This window comes from Protopterus annectens, chromosome 1.part0, assembly GCF_019279795.1.
Source record: "Protopterus annectens isolate FY-2018-M chromosome 1.part0, PAN1.0, whole genome shotgun sequence".
NCBI lineage: Eukaryota > Metazoa > Chordata > Ceratodontiformes > Protopteridae > Protopterus > Protopterus annectens.
In genome coordinates, this window is record NC_056725.1 from 639,154,541 (window position 1) to 639,178,801 (window position 24,261).

Sequence of the window (24,261 nt, forward strand, 5' to 3'; positions counted from 1 at the left end):
CCTCACCCATGGGACTGTCAGCACTGCTCCTTCACTGCCCCTGTGGTGGCAGTGGTGGAGGCTGGCATCCGGGGCAACACTGGCCCACCAGGATGGTGAGCATCCTCTATATCCGGTGCAGGCATACACCAATAGTTCGGGGCAGCAACTCATGCACCATACCTAGCAGTTCTTCATGGGTGACAAAAATCACCCTCTCTACCTCCACTCCCAGAAGGGGAACCAACCCCAGCCTGTGGGGCAAGGTGCCACGGCCAGGTGAGCCAGGGTAGGTGGATCACCTGGAACCAGCCTACCTTGTCACACTGTAGTAAATTACAAATAAATATAAGGTTAGATAAGTAATAACCAAACAAATGTTAGTAGTAACATAATGGAAGATAATTTTGATTAATCAAAATACATTTTAAGGTATATTATGGTGAACACAACAATAAATAATGTAAAGATAAGTATGCTAACAGGAAACCAGTATAAAATAATACATAAGGCCAACATAACAGTTAGTTAAAAATAATATAGTGATATCAAATCATAATAATAAAGAACATATTAATAAATTAAAGATGATAAGGGGTGGGGGGGAGATAGAAAAACTTATGATTGGTTACCCCGCAGGTAATATTACTACACAGACTACTTATACATACTTCTGCAGATGTGCAGCATCAGTTGTGAGTACAATGACTACAGTTCTTGTATAAATGCATGTACATACCTTTCACCCTGTTAGTATGGGACAGTATGGGCCAAGCACTTACAAATGCAAGTACACAACTACAGGGAACTGTTTTACATAGTGTGCTCATACATTACTACCAAGGTTTTTGTAAATGGATTTGCCAATATATTGCATTCCAAGTAATGTCATGTATTTGCTAATCAAGGACCAGTTATATGGGACACTAGTCATTACATTCTGCAAAGGCATGACAGTTGAGAGATATGTTCATGTACACTAAATACACTAGACGGCTGTTTATTTGTGAGCTGGCTGGCATGGGATTAGAACACACAAGCAGTGACTGCATGAATTATGTGCACTTTATTGTAGTATAATGAATTCTGAAAAAAACTAGCATCTTTGAGATGTTTCTTGCAACATTTTGTGTGAAATCCTACATTTACACACATGCATAGCTGTGTGCGGTATCACATTGGAAACCAAATGCGGTGAACATATGCATCATGAGCACTTTAGCTGCCTACAGTAATTATCAAAGCACCATCTCCTTTTACACTCTAATGACTGACATCAGATGAAATCTGCCAGTTACACACATATATGGCTGTTGAGGTCATCTGTTGACCTATACCCTGTTCATTCACTATGTGCTGTCTACAGCATCTTTCTTGAAAATGATCAGAACTCAAACTTCACCCTTAAACTGGATATTGCACTACATTTATCTGACATTTTTTGGTGCATTATTTATTAGTTAATATGTAACAGTTGAGTAGTGTCTGAATGGCACACACATGCAGTGAATACTGGAATAATAACAACCTATTTGAAAATTTACTTATCAAAGCACAGTACTGTTGTAAACTTTATTGATAACATGCTTTTTTAAATCTAGTATTTAGACACATGGATAGCAGTCCAGAATTTCACTTACCTTACCTGTATACCATGTTCATTGCCTGGGTGGAATATATAGCAGTATTTCAGACAAAAGGGTGGAACAGAGCCCTGCACCTTAATCTTGGTAATGCACTACATTTGTTTCAGACAGTTTGTACTTCAGACTTTCTTGCTATGCATTTAACAGTTGACCGGTGTCAGATTAGAACACACATGCAGTGAATGCAGGAATACTGAACACATTTTATTTGAAAACAGTACATAAAAAAGCACCATCACCCTTTAGAATTTATTTTTTATTGCTTCTTCAAGTCTGGCATGCAGACCATGGATAGCTGTGTCAGACATGTAATAAATAACCTGTAAACCCAGTCTATTAATTGAATGCAACCTACAGCATATTTCAGACAATGAGCATACCAGAGCAGTGACTCTTAATATTGGTAAACCCCAACATTCACTGATATTTGGATGGTATACTGCACAGTACTGCGTGTTTACCTGATGTGTGTAATTCCTGCCTATTGGCCTTTATATAGGCTACATTCCCACCCTTACTCATCATACGGCAACTTTCCAAAAAGTGGCGCATTACTTGGCATCATGCAAACTCGCAGAAACCATTTAGGCGAAGCAGAGCATCGCTCAAATGGAGTAGACAGTTAACCATGTTTAAGGTGTGCTTAGCACCATGCAGCTTTGCTAAATTTAACAATATTTTAATTTTAAATTACAGTGATGTTTCGGTCAGCTAACTCATTTTCACAGCAATAAATGCAAAGCATATGGGTGCTCAGGACTCAAACCTGGGATCTACTACACTGTAGCTCATGACTCAACCTATCTAACCACTTAGATAGTGCAGGGACGCAGTATATAGGTTACCTTTTAGCACTGAGCAGCAAAGCTGCACGCGTTTGTGCATTGCACTGCAGAACTACAACGATTAAATGCATCCAGTTTCTATTTTTAGACGTCTGACAGCATTGCTAAGCACTGTGCTGCTCCGTGCAAACCGGGAGAGACAAAAAAACCCTGCAATTGATTACGTCTGGTTTCTATTTTTTGATATATATAGCAGATGTCAGGTGCATATGTATAAGTGCAGCTCAGTATCACTAAGCACTGTGCCACACTGCACAAAGAGGGAAAGACAAAAAAAATTTTCAACTGATTATATCCGGTTTCTATTTGTAGATATTTAGCAGATGTAAGGTGCATATGCATAAATGCAGCTCAGCATCACTAAGCATCGCACCGCTCAGCGCAAACAAACATTAAATTTTTTAAAAATCAATTACTGTCCTGTGCTTATTACCTGTCCAGGCTTATTACCTGTTCTGGACAGTCCACAAGTATGGGACAGCTTATGCACTCCTACTTGCGTGGATTCAGTATCCATTTAAGTCTGATCTCCCTTGGCAGTGAGCCATAATTAATATGTAAGGAGCGCTGCCAGGGAGGAACCATGGCTGTGTAAACAGAAACATTCCGTGTGGGCTCTACACGGATCCTACACAGATTTTATTAAATCCTGGGATAACTATTTAATACAGTGGTTAGAATATGTGAACTTTTGGAAAGAGTAAATGTTATTTAAATAGGAAATTTGAGAAGAGGGTGTAATTCCATTTACGCAAAAACCTTTTTTAATAACCAGATAAATCTATTAGGGGCTATTTGTTTATGACTGGTTGTGATATATTTATTATTTACTAATAATATTTCTTGATGTATTTGTTTCCATTTTGAATCATAAGACAAAATTATCCATAATGCTATAACATTTGCAGTTGTTGAAGTAGCATGCAGTTGAATTTCAGGGAATCCTGTTCCACCATTATTCCAGCCTTTTCTGTGCCAATCAAAGGAATCTCTTGGTTAATTAGGATGCCAAAAAAATTAAGTAGAATATTATTTATCTTCATCATTTTTTTCATGGAGATAGTACTGAAGATTGTAAGACAAACAATATTTTTGGGAGAATTACCATCTCAATAAGCACTAATCTTTCTTCAGTGATAAAGAAGAATTTGTTCCAGTGTGTGAGTAAACTTAACATTTTATCAACAACCTGCTGAAAGTTTGTATCGTTTCTTTACTGTTAGACATAATGGTTATACCAAGGTATTTAACTTGACTCCTGTTCCAATTAAGGTCAGAATATTTTTGTATGATTTTTTTTATTAATATTGTACTTGTTTATTATGATTAAATCTTAAGTTCGAGATTTCTTCAAACTGATTCATAGAACTAATTACATGTTCTGTTCTGATGCATTTTCTATATTTCATATTGTTAGTAATATGTTATCAGTAAGGAGATGACTTTTCAGTTCAAAATGTTCTTTTATTTTGATACCATTAATATTCTTATGTGATGTAATTGTATTAGCAAAGGGTTCTATAGATAATGCAAAAGGTAAAGGTGGTAATGGACAGCCTGGGATTAGAAAGAAAAGAACCTATTTTAACATAAGCACAAGTGTTATTGTACAACTTAAAATTAATGCAATTAGCTCAGGTAAACATTTTTACACTTGAAGTGTGTTAAATAGGTGCACCCAATTAACTTGAGTTAAAAGCTTTATCTAAGTCAAGACTAATGATAGAAAGTTATTTTTTTATTTTTATTTGCATAATCTATTAATGTATATATTCTTATTGTGTTATCCTGTGCTTGTCTATTTAAAATCAACTCAGTCTGATCATTGTTAATTAGTTTAGGTAAAAGTAGATTAATCCTGTTAGCTAAAATGGACATGAATGTCTTATAGTCCACATTTAAAAGTGAAATGGGTCTGTATGATGAGCACTTTGTAGGATCCTTATCTTGCTTTAAAATAGGTAATATAAGAGAATATTTCCATGATGAAGAGACTTCAGCAGTTGTTTTTTTTTCTCTGTAGACCTTATCTAATATTTTAACTTCATCAGTTGGTAGTATTTTATATAGCTCTGGTGTAAGACCATCTAAGTCCAGCACCTTATATTTTTTAATTTTTGTATTTGGTCTTTTATTTCTGTTAAAGTGAATGAGCTATTATTTGTTCACTTGTTAATTTATTATTTAGATTTTCCCTTAGAAAAGTTTCAACTGTATCATCGTTATCTAGCTTATTTGTATTATTATTTATATTTTCATAAAATATTTGAAAGCCTTCAAGTATACATTTAATTTCTGTCTCTTTTGTTATTTATATGTGTTATAATTTCTGTGATATGATTTAGTTTATTAATTTTTGTTGAGCTAAGGGCACATTTATGCAAGCTTAAAGGATTTACTGAATATGCCTGAAGTTTGTCATTTAGAATTTCGGCATATTTTCTATTTTAAGTTTTTAAGTTCAGACTGATAGTGCCATTTGGTTGTAGATTTAGCTTTAGTGTGTCTGTTTTGGCCTGTAGTGTATTCAGTTCAATTCTTTTCCCCATTCTCTTGTTTTCTAGCATACCAGCTTGTAACACTTCCATTTAAGTAGGTCTTTAGTGAGTCCCACAGGACAATCTCAGATACGTCACCATTCATGTTTAATTCTAGGAAATTTTTGATCTTTTTAACATGCCAATCCTTGAATCCTTTTATTTTAGTAATGTATGCTGTTACTCTCCTGTGATGCCTTTGATTGTTATTTTTTAAAATAATATTAAATTATAACATTATGGTCTGATGACGGAAATGAAACTGTTAAAACTTCTCTGGTATGTGATGGCAGATTGAGACAAAAAATTGATTAATGCTTGTTTGCATTCCTTATGTGCATGAGTAATCCTTAGCTCATATATATCCTTTAAATTCATTAGATTTACAAAAAAATCATTAATTGTTTGGTTGAAGATGTGATTCCCAGCTTCCTACCTGCAGTGGAATCTTTGTCTAATAAAATAGAGTTAAAAATCACCAGCCATTATGACTTCACCTTTCATGTAATAGGCTATAGTGTCCAAGTAATTTTTTGCATCTTTAGCTCCAACCCCTGGAATCCAGTAACAGTTCAGCAATTTATATAGTTTTCTGTTCCACTCAATTATAACAATACTTAACATGCCAATTCTATCAACATAGCTTTCTTTTACTTTAAGCATTACTGATGAGTTCTTTCGTAAAATGAGGGTACCCATTCTTTTAGCCCTAAAGCCAGAACGTGCTAAAACCAAGTAATTCTTTTATAAAAGCGTATTTACATCTTTATTAAGTAAATGTGTTTCCAGTAGGAATACTATTTGAGCTTTATTTAATTGCAAGTATTTGAACAGACATTCCCCTCTATATTGGATTATTCAATCCATTAATATTAATAGAGATACATTTAAAATCAGACATTTATGTAAGAGAGAAAAAAAACAGGTGTGATGAAATTACATATATGTACAGAATTTATTAAATACTTTATATATAAATATATATATGGTAGGACTGATAATACTGTGGTGGAGAAAGCCAAACCAAATAGGACTATGAATAAATTAAATTATATGATGAAATATAACTGGCATACAAGTCTTGTTAAGCAGATAATCCAAAAGAACTGGACTATACTTACATCCAGTCAAGAAGTGGTTGATGTAGTAGGTGAGATACCACAATTTGTTTTTAAAAGAGAAAGGAATTTAAAGCAATATTTGTGCTATAAGGATGTAAGGAGAGATAGTGTGCTACAAAAATCTATTATTAAATCTGGCACTAAACCGTGTTATAACTGCACACATTGTGCAGACATTAATATGGATTTATGTTTTGTACATCCAATTAGTCAAAAGACATTTGAATTTAGAGCTACTGGAACATGTAACACAGAAAATGTGATTTAGTTTGCTAACTGTGTGTGCTGCCAATGTTTTTATATTGGTAAGACAAATAAAAAACTAAAGGAGAGAATAAGTGTACATTGTTCTGATATTCGTATGAATATTCTTACAAATGCCTTGGCTAAACATGTAGCAACTGTTGGTGTCGAGCACAAATTTCATTTCAGAATCTTGCAAGTAGTACTTAAGAACAAAAGTGGGGTGACAATAAACAAGACAGAACTGGCTGAATATAAATGGATTAATTTTTTAGAGCTGATTATATGCCAGGTTTGAGTGTAAATAATAGTATAAAACCAATTTTAAAAGCTAGACATGGCAGAATATAAGCCTTATTAAGGCTTAGTTTTAAAGGAAAAGTTTTTATAAGATGTGGGGCACTTTAAAGATGTAATTGCTGCTAACATTGAGTTTGCATTTTAATTGGCTGTGCTGTTGTATATATGCCTGTACTAGGTTAGAACAGTTTTCAGTGAAGAAGAGTTTTTTAATCGAAAGCTTTGTTTTGCTACTTATCCTGTCTATATTCTGAGTTATTAAACTTTTGTCAAACGGTGGACTTGGATTGTGTTTTTTCATTGAGTTATTATGAATAAGAAAAGTTAAACAGGTGTTCAGAATCTTTATTATACGTTCACCAAAGTGAATATGTGTACATTCAACTTTCCTGTACCTCACATTATTCTACTGTAAGGAGGAAGTCGATTATCACTGTCATCTTCACCAGTCTGTAGGTCAGATGATTTTATACTCATTCTACTTAATTTGCCATGTGTAAAGTCATTCAAAGGACCACAAGTTAACAAATTAACACCAGGCTTAGTGTCCTTGTGGGCCTTTCCAAATCCAGCCAGTTACCCCATGTGAGAATCAAACCCTGCACCTAATGCCTATAAGGTAAATACCTTAACCACTATGTCAGCCTCCCATCCTTGTAGACATATTTATATTCTTTAATTATATGCCTATTCACTTATTCTGATCTCTTTCTCTTTCTGTTTGTATATTATCTCTTGTATTATTACTATATTCCTAGGTTTTATATTTTAGTTATAATCCTAGTGTAGAGTATCATATAATAGAACTTTTTTATTTATCCTTATATATTTGATACTCTTCAGTTATTGTTAGAATCGGTCCTATTTTTCCCTTAAATGTTGTGTCTAATACTAACCGAATAAACATCTGAAAGATCTTCATAGGATCATAGGAAGTTATTAAGCTATTGGCCCTGAGGCCTTTACAAGCCTAGCCAAGAATTTAGCCCATATTCTGACAAGTCAGTACCCCATGCCACTGTCCAGCAGGGACACAGGTAGAATCCCAGGGATGTATTTTCTGTTCCTCATCCAGTTATCCAGGTTGCACTTAAAAAGGGTTAATGAGGTACTCTGCTTGACATGGAGAGGGAGTCTATTCCACAGAAGGGGGATTCTCTGGGATGCAAATCTGTCCCACCAACAAGTCCTATTTGAGATTGTGCGTGTGGATTACTGTAGAGGGACTTGTGGATATGCAGCAGTCCCATCAAGGCAGGGTCTGAGTTTGCTTTGTATGCCAGACAGAGGTCACCTCTGAGGAGTCTGTATGAGACTGAGTAGAGGGACAGGGCTTTTAGCCTGTCTGTGTAGGGTAGATGTTTGAGGCTCTGGATTCTCCTGGTGAGGAACCTCTTTGGTCTCTCCAGCTGCTGCATGTGCTTTATGAGGTATATGCAGAAAGGGCCATTGTACTCAATAATGGGTCTTATAAGGGAAGACTACAGGAATGTTATGACTTCCTTGTCCCTTGTCCCTAGGCCATGTAGGTAGCTTTCTGTACAACGGAGGCAATATGGTGGTCAGAAGTCAGTTTACTATCAACCTGGGTGCCCAAGTCCCTCACGACTGTTTGCGTGCTTAGGACCTTGTTATTAGTGTGATAATTTGTGGGGACGTCACTCTCCCCAAAGGGGATGATGATGCATTTTTTTGGCATTTAGTTTGAGGCACCAGTCATTTGCATCACTAGGGGAAATGAGAACAGTGCCCAGCTTGCAGTCATCTGCAGACTTGGTCAGCCATAGCCCATTGGTTTTGCCCTGCACCTCAGAAAAGAATGTCCCAAACAACAGAGACCCCAAGACTGATCCCTGGGGTACACCGCTCAGTACAAGTCTAGTGCTTGAAGTGGCTTCCCCTGTTTTGACTTGGTGGATTCTGTCAGTGAGCCAGTTTGCTACCCATCTGGTAACATACAGATTGATTCCTAGTTGAGAGAGTTTATCTATTATACCCAAGTGAGGAATAGTATCGAAGGCTTTGGCCAGGTCAAGGTAGGCGGTGTGCACCATCTTCCCTTCGTCCATGGTTTTGGTGACTGTCTCAAAGAAGTCAGTCAAATTTAATAAGCATGACCTCACCTTGACGAAACCAAACTGTGTTGGATCAAGTGTTTGGAGGTTGCCAATGTCCTTGTTAATGACATCCATGATAATCCGTTCCATGGCCTTGCAGATCAGGCTAGTTATGCTGATGGGTCTGTAATTTCCTGGATCAGTGGATGCTGCACCTTTGTTCAGAGGGTCGACAGTGGCTTTCCTCTACTCGGCTGGGACGAAGCCGGTACTCAGGCTTTGGTTGAATAGGGTGCCTAATGGCGCTGCAAGTTCCTGTCTGACTTTATGTAGGATGCAGCCTGGGATGTTATTGGGTCCCTTAGAGACTGTATTTTTTGCCTTTGAGAGGGCAGTGATAACTTGCTTCCTAGATATAAGGGGAGGGGGTCAAGTGCTGGGGATGGCCTGATTTACTGATGAGGGTGATAGAGGGGTGAAGCTGGTTGACTATATCTACAGTGTTTGTGTATGTGGTGTCCTTGACCACCAGTTCTGAGCAGATTTTAGTGCGTCCTATGTGATTGTGGACATATGTGAAGAAGGCATTATGACTGTCTTTAGTAGATGTGGCCAGTTTGGACTTAAAAGTTTGCTTTGGAGGATTCCACTAGTGCTCTTATCTGCTTGTTCAGGCTAAGGAGAGATTGCTTCTAATTAGGCACCTGCTCCTTCTTGGTCCTGGACAGCAATTTTTTTTTCTTTTTATTATAGAGTTGATTTATTGTAGATGTCCACGAGACAGATTTACTCTTCCTTGAGGAGGAGGATTTTGTCCTGCCAGGTATTCCATTCCATGCAGCTATATAAATGCTTGTATAATACTTTGGTGTAGATTTTGACATATGTGCCAGTTCCTATGGAGGGGAAAGGGGCTGTGAAGCTGTTTATACCTTCCCTCAGGAGGTTGTAATCAGCTCTGGAGAAGTTTGTTTGTTTGACTCTAGCTGGGGGGGGGGAGATGGCGACTTTGAAAGTGACCACTTTGTGGTCGGATCTTACCAGGGAGGATGAGACTGTAGGGATGCTGCAGTGCTTATTCATGTTGGTTAATACCAAGTCCAGGATATTATCACCTCTTGTGGGGGTGTCGACCAACTGGTCCAAGGCATTTGCATTGACAAAATCAAGGAATCTCTGGGCATTTGTGTTTTGGCATTTGTAGTTCTTCCAGTCTATGGTTGGATAGTTAAAGTCGCCCAGGATCAGGGTAAAGGGTTGAATCTTGATAGATTTGATGAAGTCCAGATAGGTGGAGTGGGCAGCTTAAGTCAAAGTTGGGGATCTGTAGCTAGCTATGATTTGAATAGGGGTCTTATCAATGTATGATTAACTGCATCTAGAGTGTCTCCTGTGCATCATACTGTTTGACCAGCTTGGAGGTGTGTATGCCTTTTATATATATTGCAACTTCACCTCCTTTTGCTTTGCTGGCCATGGTTTGGGGTCTGAATGTATGATAGGACGAGTAACCTGGTATGGCTGTGGTGCTGTCCACAGCTTTGAGCCAGGTTTCTGTGACTGCACAAATGTCAGCATCTTCCAGGGTTAAGAATGTTTGCAGTGAGTGCAGTTTCATGTTTAGACTCCTAATGTTTAGCAGCATGACCTTTAATTTGCGTTCTGATGAAATGTTCATGTTGGTAATTTTGACCTCATGGTATTGCCTAAAAAAGGCACTATGGGGGAGGCAAGAGCCTTTGCCAGAAGCTTGCCAGAAGCCTGAAGCCCAAGGGCTTCTCCTTTAAGATTCAAACTTTCCATAATTAATTGTTGTGAGAGATTACGTTTTGTTATCATTAAAAAGAGACAATAACAGAGAAAAACAATCCTAATTTTTTTTATCAGAAGTGTCATTTTATACACTAGTATATAAACTGTCCCTTTGGTATACTGCAGACATTCAGAACTATTTAATAACTGTCAGTGGTTTAGAATGTAATTCACTGCCTTTTACTTATTATCTAACTTGTATTAATTCACATCTTAGCATATGATTCAAAATATTGTGATTATTTACTTTTAGACAGGGAGAAGTAACCTGGACTGTTCTTAGAATTTTAGAACTCCCGCAGCATCACAAAAGTGCTCATGACAAATTAAGTTGCTTCAAGCTGGTCCTCATAACAAGGACTTGCAAATGAACAGTTTTCAGCTACAGTTCACACAAAAACATTCACAAGTGAATCCAAGTCACCTCTACATTATACATCAGTCTTTCAATCCCTTCAAGGAGCTGTGTTTTGGAAGTATGCATTAAATTCCAAAAAATCATAGCTACATGCCTCACTGACTCTAATACTGTTAATACTTTTCATTCTATGGGGCAAGCATTCAACAATTTGAGGACTTGCCCTTCTAATGTTTATATTTCTTCTCAACTTACTTTTCCTCTCCTAAATGTTTTGTATTGGTAAAGAATACATTGTACGTAAGAAACTACTTGATGAATTTTTGATAATTTACAGTTTTTTATTTTGTGCTTACATATTCCTCTTATCTATTACCTGACCACCTGTCGTCTAACAAGTAATGTCTTAAGTTAAGAAATCACTTTAAAATTACTTTGAACTTCTAAGTTCCCGCATGGAGAGAGGAAACTTACAAATGTCCCAATATGTCTTTGTTCAGCCCATCTCCATTTTATTTGTATGCAAAATATAAGGCTGAAAGCTGTGTGAATATAAGGCTAGACATCTTAAGATCCTCACAGATCAGTAGCCTAGTAAGCACCCATGAACCTATAAGTTACATGTATGGCTTCTGTTTCTTGAGAAGTGTTGTGTGCTTTAATGATGTAAGCATTTTTTTTTTAGAAACAGAGAGTACTAGAATTGCAAATCGAGAAGGAGAGAAAAAGAGAATTACAGATCTACCAAGAGGAAGGTAAGATTAATTGTTAGTAATAGCAACTTAAATTTTGGTAATGTAACTTTTATTAAGCAAGTAGTAAAACCCAAAGAAATGTAAAACGATGCTCTGATGTCAGCCTGTCCATCCTTCCATCCATCCACCCATCCACAACCTCTTTTTCCCATTTTTGCACATGTTATGGTGGTATCACATCAACAGTGACAATGTATTACTGAAAATAAATTTAAACAAGAATAATACTGCAACCTAGCCAATGAATGCCTAATCTTCAGTGCACAGTATTCATGGAGTATATCTTTGTGAGCAAAATACACTGTTCAAATTTGCAGCTGTCTGAAGACTAGTTCCTGTTGTGTGTGTTCAAGGATTGTTAAATACTATCCTCAGAACTGCAATAACATGGAAGTGTAAGTCTCAAATTGCTCTGGTGGAACGGAACTGGCAACACTGCAAAGTATTCACCTCGAGGCAACATTTCTGAAATCAGAGACAGTTCTGTCACCATGCTTTTGCACGAAGACATGCAGCACTGCTTTGGGCTGTCTTTGCGGCCATGCCATATGCTAATGAGGCAGCTGCGGGGAGAGGCATATGCTAATTAGCTATCTACTCCAGAACTGTCTCAGGTAAGGTTCAACTGTATAGATTAGTACAGCCACTCCTTCCATGTTGGAGTTATGAATAATACCAAAAGACTGTGCTCATCAATCATGGGAAAGGTAAGTGTTGGAGAGTTTATTGATAATGTAGGAAGTGTGTGCTTAAGTGTATATGAAGGGGTGCGTGTGTGAGTGTATGTGTATGTGTCTTCCTGGGAGGTGGCTGTAGGGGAGTTAATGAGGGGGTCATTTAGCGTGTGTGGGTGTGTGTATGTGTGTGTGTGTGTGTGTGTGTGTGTGCGTGTGTGTGTGTGTGTGTGTGTGTGTGTGTGTGTGTGTGTGTGTGTTTGGGAATGGATGACTGTGTGAGTGCAAGTGGGTGGGTGGGGGGCTGTGTGGTGTGTGTATATATATATATATATATATATATATATATATATGTGTGTATATATATATATATATATATATATATATATATATATATATATATATATATATCTATATATCTTTGAAAGTCATATGGTCGGGACCATATGATCGAAGTTTTGAAACTTTTAATGTTTTGAATGGAGATCGTGGTACAGCACAAACGGGAAATTTACCCTGTTCTGGAATGTAGTGCGATCTTGGAGTAGGTATATTTAATTAGCAGGGGGTGGGGAGTGTCGCTCGTCTAGTCAGGATAAAACAAACAGGCGTGGAGATGATTTAAGCAGCTTTAGTACATGCAAACACATTTGGATGGAGGGTTGGTAACATTAACTTAAACAAACTAATAAACAGACTGACTACTTCACTCATACATGTTAACACTCTGGTTGTTCACTCAAAATGGCACTGCTGCCTGCACGTGCTCAGTATTTATATGCACGTGCCCACTGACTGTAAAACTTCTTAGAGATACAGCTCACACTCTGATCTACATCCTCCCTCTTTGAGATTTTGGTCATGCACAATAATGTGACAATATTTGGCACACAGTTATACAGAACTAATTACAGATAAAACAATCATGTACAGGTTGCTGTGTATTTTACACTAGGTCTGGAAATATTACCTGATCATGTGACATAAAAATTAGGACTGGGTTTAGCAACAGGGACAGTCATTGGTAAATGTTCAGCTTCTGGAATATCAGGGACAACATCAGGAAAAAGCATGGATACTGAGACATGTCCTTTGACAGGAACATTATCTGAAATACTCTGAAATTTAGAGTCTGTATCACAGGTATGATGCTGTGATGATTCAGACACCGGAAGCAGATGCCTTTGATTCCTTCTGTATTCTGTGCCCTCAGATTCCACTATGTAGGATCTTGGCTCGGCACATAAATCTCTCACTTGACCAGTTTGATTAAAACCTTTCACCATTTGCATTATCACTATCTCTCCTTCTTTCAACGGACTGAGAAATCTGCTTGTTTTATCATAATAAGACCTCTGGGATGAAGGCTTTTTGAAAAGTTGAGCTTTGATTGCTCTGATGCTTTTCGCACTGAAAACCAACAAACTTGTACTGATTAGCAAGGTAGTTCTAGTTTGCCTAGGTAGAAGTCTCTAAGCAGGTGAACCAAGTAAATTGTCACGGGGTATATTTCTGAGATAAGCAAATTCAAGAAAACATTGATATTGTCACCCTTTGATCACTCTTGTAAATGCTTTGCACTTTGTACTGCACATTCGGCTAAGCCGTTTGGCTGTGGGTACTCAGAACTACTAGTAACATGGATAAAGTCCTACTCTCTTGCAAATTTCTGAAACTGATGACTGATAAACTGGTGACCATTGTCAGAAATAACTTTGTGTGGACTACCATGGACTGAGAAATGACGTTTCAACTTAGTAATGACAGTACTGGATGTTAGGTTAGGTAGTAGATCAATCTCAAACCAATTTGAATAAGCGTCTACTAACACTAAGTAATGCTCCACTCGAATATGTCAGTGGCTACTGTCGACCCAGGTAGTTCAGGAATATGGTTTAACTGAACTGGTTCTTTTTGCAAGTGCGGTTTAGTACTACTACAAATTGAGCAAGATGAAAGTACTTTCTGGATATCTTTTGACATAGAAGGCCAAAGTTGGAACCTGGGTGGCCATGATGTAAAATCTGGATGTACTTTTGTTGTAAAGATGCTGGAAAGGTGACATTAGGTCCTTTGAAAATGATACCATCTTCCATTAACATCTCGTCTCTGTAAGGAAAATAAGGTTGTACTTCTGACTGTAAACAAGATTGTTTTCTGACGGCCATCCAATACTGATGAAGTGGTTGAGCTTTTGTAAAATTGGATCAGATGTTGTGTGATCTATGAGCTCATCAAGTCTCGTGGTAGAAAAATGACTCACTTATATGACATCAAAGTCACATGTCTCCTCATCAAGCTGTTCTGTGATATTTCTGGGCAATCTGGATAAGGTATCAGCAAGATAAAGAAGTTTGCCTTTCGTATAGACCATTTTGAAGTTGTACTTGCATCATTCACTATAGTCTTGCTGGAGCTGTGTGGATGGGCTTTTCAAAATAGTGACTAGGGGTTGGTGATCAGTGTCAATCTGGATAGGTCGGCCATAAATATAATCATGAAACTTCGAACATGCAAACACAATTAGTAAGCGTTCATTCTCAGTTTGAGCATACTGCATCTCAGTTTGGGTAAGAGTTCTCGATGCATAGGCTACTGGTCTACCCTCTTGAAGAATAACTGTACCAAGACCGAACTTTGAAGCATCACAGGAGAGAGGTACTGGTTTATGGATGTCATAGTATCTCAACGTAGGTGGAGTGGCAATTTTCTCTTTCAGGACATCGGATGTTCTTTGGTGGTGGTCCAACCAGGACCAGGTTACATTTTTGTGTGTCATCTCTCTTAAGGGTGCTGATAGTTCACTGAAATCTGGTAAACACTTGCCCAAATAGTTGACCATACCAAGAAAATGTTGCAAGTCTTGGACATTGTCTGGAGCTGGCATCTCAAGAATGGCTGTTTGTTTGGAAGGATCTGGTTGTACACCTGAACTGGTGAGTAAATGACCTACATAGGTAACTTCTCTCAGCCTGAATTTGCACTTTTGAGAATTGAGCTTAACATGCCCTTCACATGCTCTTTCAAGTACTTTCCTGAGGTTTCTGTCATGCTCTGCTTCACCATTGCCTCCTACTAGTATATCATCTACTAAAATAGTACAGGGATAGCTAGAAAAAAATTGCTCTATTGCACGTTGAAAGACTGCATTAGCAGAATTTATTCCAAAAGGCATGCTGAGAAATCTGTATCTACCAAATGGCATACTGAATGTAGTCAGTAGTGAAGATTATCGATCAAGCATTATTTGCCAAAATGAACTCTTTACATCTAAGACAGAAAAAACAGTAGCATTTGGTATGAGGGCAGCAACTTCCTTGACTGTATGCATAGGATGGTGAGGTCACTTTAATGCTTTGTTCAAGTCTCTTGGATCATTACATATTCTAATATCGTCTGAGTTTTTCTTATGAACAACAATGAATGGTACCCCCTCAGTTGGTTCTGTTACTGGGCACATCACTCCTAAATGTGCCATTTTGTCTAACTGAGCTTTGTCTGTGTCCTAGATGACTCTCAGAATTTTTGTTGCTGGTCTGACCATTGGACTGACCTGCACTTTGAACCAGTGTCTACTTTGAGCTCTGTGGGTTTCCCATTAATCAGGACAGTACAAAACACTTTGTTTTTTGCCAAAAAATCTACTGCATTGTACCTTTTCATCAAGCACAGATACACCGGCTACATAGAAAGCAGGGTTGTAGCTTTCTACATGATCAACTTGCTTTTCTGAATAACTTTTCTTAGTAAATGATTGAGGCTTGCTTGATTTACAAAGCTTTGAAAGTGGTTCCATTATTTAGACTTGTGGCATTGTTGACCAAAAGCTAAGCACTTTTCCCTTTTAGAATCTTGATTTGCACCACAATTGCAACAGTTAACTATGAGACTTGCACTGGGTTTTGCTGAGTGATCCTTCTGCTACACTGAGCATGTCCATTTTACAAAGCTAGCCTTAGAACTTGCTGGAAAGGTACTAGGTACTGGGTTTCCCAGAGAGTACTACAGGACTTCCAGCAGTCCCCACTTGTATGGGCCTGTTTCTGTTAACCACGTGCTGCATACTGTCTGCACTTGTTCTAGAAGATGTTGAAAGCATGCTTTTATCACTTGCAAGGATATTGGTGTGCCTTTCTGTAAGCTTGTATATTTGGCTTCGCTCAATGTTAAATCACTGTCTCAAAGCAAAATCTTTATCACTGCATCATTAACACCACACCCAAGCCTATCATTTATCAGCTCATCTCTCAAATCAAATCTGCTCGTTTGAGCTTTGTTTATCAAGTCAGTAAAATATACTGCAAATGTTTCCCCCAGGCTTTTGATCTCTTGTGTAAAATAAGTGTCTCTCTAATGTAACATTCATTTGGGGGTTACACATTTCTCTAAATTTACGTTTTAAGCACTCAGGATCCTCCCTTGATTCAGCTTGTACCACAATATGACGTTCTTCCCCCTCTCCAGCATAAACTGTGGGTATGTACGCAAATGAACGCTCTCTTTCAGTGGCTTCTGAACCAGCTAAGTTAAGCAGAATAAATGGCCTTGTACGTGCATCTTTGTCAGAAAAAGCAGCTTCTATGAAAACATCGTATTCCTGCTCAAACACTCTCCAATTTTCTGCAATATTATTATAAAACACAAGTGGTGAGGGTCTGCAAAATGCATCTGCCATGCCCACAAACAGTAGTAGATACCCTTGTAACTATGTAGAATATACACATATGCCAGAAACTTGTAGTTTTGCTTAACTGCACAATAAACTCTTTGAAATAACTGTACTTTGCGAAATAACTGCCTGTAGCACAAAAAACTCTTCGAAATGACTGTACTTTGTACTTTGCCTGTACAGGCTTTTGAGGGGAGATCTGTGCCTCACATACAGGGCATTGTCTACTTTGCACAATAAACTCTTTGAAATAACTGTACTGTAATAAAGCACACACTGCAACACTTTGCAGAACTCTGTGATACTTCAAACAACTCTATTTATACTTCGAATAACCTTAGTTAATGCGAAATAGTAGCTCATATCGAAAATTGTGGTCATTTGCTAAAAATGTACAGATTTTGCCCTTTTCATGTTTTACTTCTGTTGTGCTTGTTATGCTTGTTTTGCCTTTTTATCATGCTTGTTATGCCTTTTTTATGCTTGTTATGCAACTCAGAAATTACTCTCAGTGTTTTCATAAGTATTTTGAATATTTTTATCAAATATCATAGTTTCTAAAATTTTGTTTAATTAATAATGCGTTTTGTGCTTTTCGAATGCTTCATTTTATATCATTTTATATTTGTTGCGAGAAAAACATTTATGTGAGTTTTATTACCCGAAATTAATTTCTGACGTGTTTTGTAAGTCATTTGAGCAGTTCATGATTATACACTCGAGTATATTCCTCCATCACTAACTCTGCACCTCGTGGCTTCACCGCTGGACCCTTTCTGGCTTCTTTTTGCTCACAAATCCCGATTCTGTCACCATGTCACTTGGCTGGTCAGGATAAAACAAACCAACAGATGTGGAGATGATTCAAGCAGCTTTATTACTTACAAGCACATGTGGATGGAGAGTTGGTGACATCAATTTAAACAAGCTAATAAACTGACTGCTGCACGCATGCATAACACTGTGGTTGTTCACTCAAAATGGCACTGCTGCCTGCACGTGCTCTATATTTATATGCACGCTCACTGACTGTAAAGCTTCTTAAAGATACAGCACACACACACTGATCTACATGGGGGCTGCAGCCACAAATGTGAGGAGTGCAGGGGGGCTTGCCTCCCTGTAAAAACGTTAAAACTTGGAAGGAGATGGCCAACAGACCACACTGCTTTAGCAGAGATGGTCTCCACCTCTCCCCTCTAGGCTTTCGAATATTAGCTAAAACATTGTCTTCCCCCATAGTGCCTTTTTTAGGCAATGCCAAACTGAAAGTACTTCCAACATAGTAAATCAAAACCAAGAAAATCTAAAGGTATTACTGTTCAATGCTAGGAGTCTAAACAAAAAACTCCACTCCCTAGAAGCTGTCTTCACCCTAGAGAATGCTGATGTCTGTGTGGTCACTGAGACATGGTTTAAAGCCATAGCACACCAACAGTGCAAGGTTATAATGCTTTCCACACATTTAGACCAGCTACTACACACACAGGGACTGTAGGTGGAGGTGTCTATATTTATATAAAAAATAAATGTATCTCAAGGCTGGTCAAACAGGGCAATTCACTTGAGCTGCTCCATGTTCAAATCACCATAGGCAAAATCCAATATCACTTCTTTGCCAGTTATAAGTCCCCCTCTATGACCCAGGAAAGACATACCATGTATTTAAACTTATTAGAAACACTAACCATCCAACCCAATACCATATTCATGGGTGACTTTAATTACCCCACTATTAACTGGGAATCTTATATGACACCAAACATACAAGCACAGAGATTCCTGGATTTTATAAACACAGAGTCCCTCAACCAGATAGTCAATACACCGACCAGGGGTGCAGCCTTACGGGATCTGGTCCTCACTAATATGGGGAGTACTGCATACCCACCTACTGTAATGTCGTCCCTGGTAAGGTCAGACCACAAAAATGGTCTCCTTTGAAGTAAAAATAAAACCTGGACCCCCAGCTAAATCTGGAATATTCAGGAACTACTCTAAGGCTAACCTCCTGCTATTAAGTGATAACCTGGTAAAATTTCAAGCCCACATAAACCGTGAGAACACTGTTTCCTATGCAGAGCTTTTCAAAGAAACCCTGTACAAGCATGTTAATAGCTGCACAGAGGCAACTGTCCCCACCATGAAGAAGTACAGAATTAATTCAAAAAACAAGCCACCCTGGTGGAACACAAAATCAGTAGGCTGTATAACAGAAGGAAGAAAATCATGGCAAAAAATTAGGAGGTGCAGCACCCAGCAGGATAAAAGCACTGTCATCAAACTAAACAAACATCTCAGAGGACAAATAAAGCCTAGCAAAGTAAGAGAGCATTTAAGACTAGGATACAGGAACATGTCAGGGACATTAAAAATGAAAAAAATAGGAAGTCCACTTGCAATGCACTTTAAAAAACATCATAGCAGTAACCCACAAGGTTTATTAGGGACAATTTTAGAACATATTCCTATCTCTTAGTATAATATTAATGTAAAGAAAAACGTTTATACAAGGAAACCCTTTTTATATTAAAATATAGCACTTTAGCCCCTGAGGGCATTAATATAGAATGTAATTGGAGAGTTTTTATTTAAATTTCAAGTATTTTAATTGTATAATTGTTTGATTGATTGATTAATTTAATTCTATTATAGAAATATGTGTTGCATTTTTTCTGTTTGTATTCTCCTTGGAAGGCTGTTGCCGAGGCGCTAGAGGTTGGATTAAACTTTTATAGTGGTGGATCCTGGTCCTGTTGGTCGTTTAGATTTTATATTACTTTTTATTTTTTATTTGTTGTGAAAACTAAACAAACATCTCAGAGAACAAATAAAGTCTAGCAAAGCCAAATTTGAGGTGTATCTTGCCTCCTAGGCCAAGGACAGCTACAAAGTATTCTTTAGCTATGTTCGCAACCTCAAAGGCAATGCACAATTGTGTGCAGAGCTCATTGTAAATGGAGCCACCTATACTGAGCCAGAAGATGTAATAAACCCACTGGCTGATAAATTTAGCTCCAACTTTACCCCTCTCAACCCCTCAACCTTCCCTTAGGAAATACCATCTAATATAACTCCTCCTACTATCACTAGGGAATGTGTCATTAATGCTGTCTCTTAGGCCAAGAACACTGCATCAATAGGCCCAGATAATATCCCAGGATGCCTTCTAAATAGTATGAAATATGACCTATCAGGGCCTCTGGAATTGCTGTTTAACTGTAGCCTCCAAACAGACTTTGTGCTGCATGAATGGAGAACAGCAACAAACATCCCTCTGCACAAAAGTGGGCCATCTACAGACCCTGGAAACTACAGATCCATAAGTCTCACTAGTCTTATATGTAAAGCCATGGAAAGAGTTATCATGGAAATGATCAGTAGTGATATAACATACCTACAGATACTGGACCCAACCCAGTTTGGTTTCATCAAGGGCAAATCATGCCTACTCAACCTGGTGGACTTCTTTAAGAAGTTCACCAAAGCAATGAATGAGGACAAAATGGTTCACACTGCCTACCTTGACGTGGCTAAGGGATTTGACACAATACCCAATTAAGCATTGTTGACAAACTCAAAAGGTTAGCTATAAACTCATGTCACTTTGTGTGTAGCCAACTGATTCACAGGCAGGACCAGGAAGTTAGAATTGGAGAGTCCACCTCTATCTACAAAGAGGACAGTCACAAGTGGAGTCCCTCAGGGATCAGTCCTTGGACCTCTTTTTTTTTGGCATTTACTTCTCTGAAGTCAAGGCCAATGTCAGTGGTCTCTGGCTGACTAAATTTGCAGATGATTGCAAATTAGGAGCTGTCATTGAATTCCACACTGACACAAATGTTCTTCAGGAGGGGCTGACACAGACAAACAACTGGTGTCAGAGCTATGGAGTAAAACTAAATGCTAAGAAATGCATAGTAGTATCCTTTGGGAAGTCATCCACCCCTGGTAACTATCACATTGACAACACACCCATTAGCGTTGACCCAGTAGTCAGGGACTTAGGGAGACACATAGATAGTAATCTAGCCTTTGACCATCACATGTCTACAGTAGTGAGAAAATCATTTTATGTTGTGCAAGTTATAAACAAAGATATGGCATCTAAGTCCAAAGAGATCATTCTTCCACTGTATTCGGCATTCATCAGATATATCATTGAGTACAGTGCCCCCTTTGGTATGTACCTAACCAGGTATATCCAACAATTGGAACGTCCACAGAGGTTCCTCACTAAAAGAATACAGGGTTTAAGTAAAATGTCCTATGCAGACCATCTCACGGCTCTATCTCTGTATTCTGTCTCCTACAGATTTTTGAGGGGAGATCTGTGCCTCACATACAGGGCATTGTCAGACTCCACTCTGATGGACCTCCTGCATATCCGCAAAACAAACAGCACCAGAATTGCCCATTTTAAAGATTTAAACCTTGCCTTAAATATAAATAGGACCTGCTGGAGAGACAGGTATGTATCCCAGACATTATCCCGTCTCTGGAACAGGCTTCCCTTCCATGTGAAGCAGAGTTCCTCCCTAACCCAATTCAAGTGCAGCCTGGGCAACTGGATGGGCAGCAGGAAATTCATCCCTGGTTTGGCAGCTGTGTCTCTAATGGACAGAGGTAACCTGTAAATAGTTCATCTCCCAGGCCCTAGATTGTAAATGTTTTCATCTCCCAAGCCCCTGCTTACATTTATCAAGGTTATCAGAACTTGTTAGAGATTTGGGATGCATGGCTAGGCTTAAAAAGGCCCTTGTGGTCTTTAGCGTAGTAAATACATATGAACCGATAAAAATAGAATTTTTATGTTTTTTATTTTTTTTAATTTTCGAAGTTCCGAAACTTTGATCATATGGTCTTGTCCATATGAATTTTGATAATCTGATATAGAGCCATATATATATATATAAAATAGTGAGGGTGAAGAAGGTGCGGCCGTTTCATATGGGGGGATGCAAGGGGGACTTGCGCCCTTACAGAAAACAGCAAGTTTTGAACATCTCTGTTATTTTATTAGGATTGCACTTATGATTTGGAGTTTTGTAGTGATAATTCTGAAATTCCCAGTAAGATACAGGGTGAGGATAGCTGCCTGACATCTGTATAAACTGTGCTAATAAAATAACTGAAGTTGTACTGTATGGGAGAGATTATCCTTTTCTCCTTGTAACAGCAAACTCGTAGTTGATTATATTAAGCAAGAAACTCAAACTTCCTTTGTAGAAGGTGTGTACCATCCACAAACAGTAACAGACAGCTTTGTGTAAGTGCTTTTTCTCACTGTTTGCTTCATGGAAGTGGTATTTTTACAGCTGACCTATGTAGTATCTCCCAAGACCCGCTGTTTCTTATTCTTGGGAAATAATTTATGTAGGTACTTTTGTTGCCAAATTGTTTTTTCAGTTAAGTAGTATGGGCTGAGTTTATAAAATAAGTAAGTCTGAATGGTACAAGGTGGTGAAGTGGCATTTTTTGTTTGGTTCCTTGCCTCATCTGATCATCAGCTGCCCAGCTGCTCTGCTTCCTCCTGGAATACCCCGCAGGAGAGAAAGGAACAGGGGCATCCCACATTTGTTACTGGTATCACATGTCCACCTGGCTGAGGTCATCAGCATCAACCAGGGAGCAGGCATAGAGTAGAGTTGGCAGTTGGCAGCATCATGTATGTTAGAGACGTGGCTATTTTGATAAGCCCTAGCCCTTCCACTGTGTGCTGATGACTCTACATGCACAGGGTGAATAATGAGGTATGGTCTGTAAGGACTTGCATGCCTTGTGCCCGAAGCTAGGTATGCCAACTCAGCTGTCCAACCTCTTTCCCAAAATAGCAATCATACCCTAGTCTCATCCTCCACCATGACTTTGAGGAATCCTTCCAGCTCACATCCACCGCCAGTGTCTATCAAATGCCCAAGCTACTAATCAAACTCCGATGCAGGATCATTATTCCTTACTATATTGTGTAATAGCCAATGATTTGAGTAGTCCCATTTCATAAAATCTTCAGACAGCTGTCTGTTTTATAGCTATGTGAGACATAACAGACTGTACCTTTTTTCACCCAGGAAGGCATGTTAATGTAGCAGAATGCTAATGAGTATTTTGGTGTGTTGTGCTAAACTCTACACAGAATTCATGAAGATTCTATCCCTAGCCTTTCATGCCATGAAAGGTCCAACCCTGTTTGATCTCCATTTCCTTCACAGAAGTTATTGTACATCTAATACTCAGTTATCAGAACTAAACCTTCATCAGCAGGTAAATAAGAGATGTTGGAGTGGTACATTGATATCCCAACATATCCTTCACCTCTGGAACAAACTTCCACTACATTGCAACTAATCATATATCATAGATTTTCAATTTTAAAGATGATGTAAGCAAATAAATTAAAGTGCCAAGGTTACACTTTAAAGTAAAAATAAAATAAATACCTGTTATATATTATATTATGTTTTTATTAAGACATGCTGCATAAAAATAAATATACATATTATAAATAGCATGTTAAAAATGTATGTATTAAAATGTAAAAGACTGATAAATTATACAATCAGTTGAAGACTTAAAAACATTGAACTAGACAGTGTGAGCCCTCTTTTTTAAAACACAAGCCAAAGGTAAGGCATAATTAATAACAGGGACAACCGAGGCATTCAGCCTCAGTTGCCACGTTAATTCTTTGCATTCAAAAAGTAATTCCAAATTCCCTTTAAAATTTTCAACAACTACTTGATCAATAATAAAAAATGCATTTCTTAAAATTAGGGCATCCACTACTCTGTCTAAAGAAAGCATTAGTGACCTTCTTTCTTGTAAAGTACAAATGCTCTTGAGTCCTTTCTCTGAGTCTCCTGTTTGTTTTCCCTACATAAAAAGCATTGCATAAACTGCACATAGCAAGATATACCACATGTGTAGTGTTGCAGTTACACCTCCTAAGGCATGGGATTGTTCTTTCAGAATTAGTAACTGCAACATAGGGTCCTTCGTGTATAAATCTACACACTTTGCAGAACACAAATTTTTTCATAATATCCTGCTTGAGCATAGATTTCCTACTACCAACATACATCTCCAAAGGAACTTAATATTTCTTCCTTTACTATACACCACAACTGTGACCATTCCCAACACTCTTTTTAATTCATCCAGGAAAGTAATGTTCCACTTGAATCTCATGGTGCTAATGTACTTGGAAACACCGTACTAAAATGAACTGTAAAAATAGGAGTAGAGGCATCAAATTTAGGGTTCAT

The 24,261-nt window shown here is 38.1% G+C and overlaps 1 protein-coding gene across 1 annotated transcript in view; it reads left to right on the top strand.

Moving 5' to 3' along the window:
* Positions 1-24,261, top strand: part of LOC122793057 — a 1,451,532-nt gene that overhangs the window by 1,285,527 nt on the left and 141,744 nt on the right. Inside the window, exon 9 of the mRNA XM_044060785.1 lies at positions 11,584-11,653. Within this exon, the coding sequence (XP_043916720.1) occupies positions 11,584-11,653 (70 nt within the window). The remainder of the gene's footprint in view (positions 1-11,583; positions 11,654-24,261) is intronic.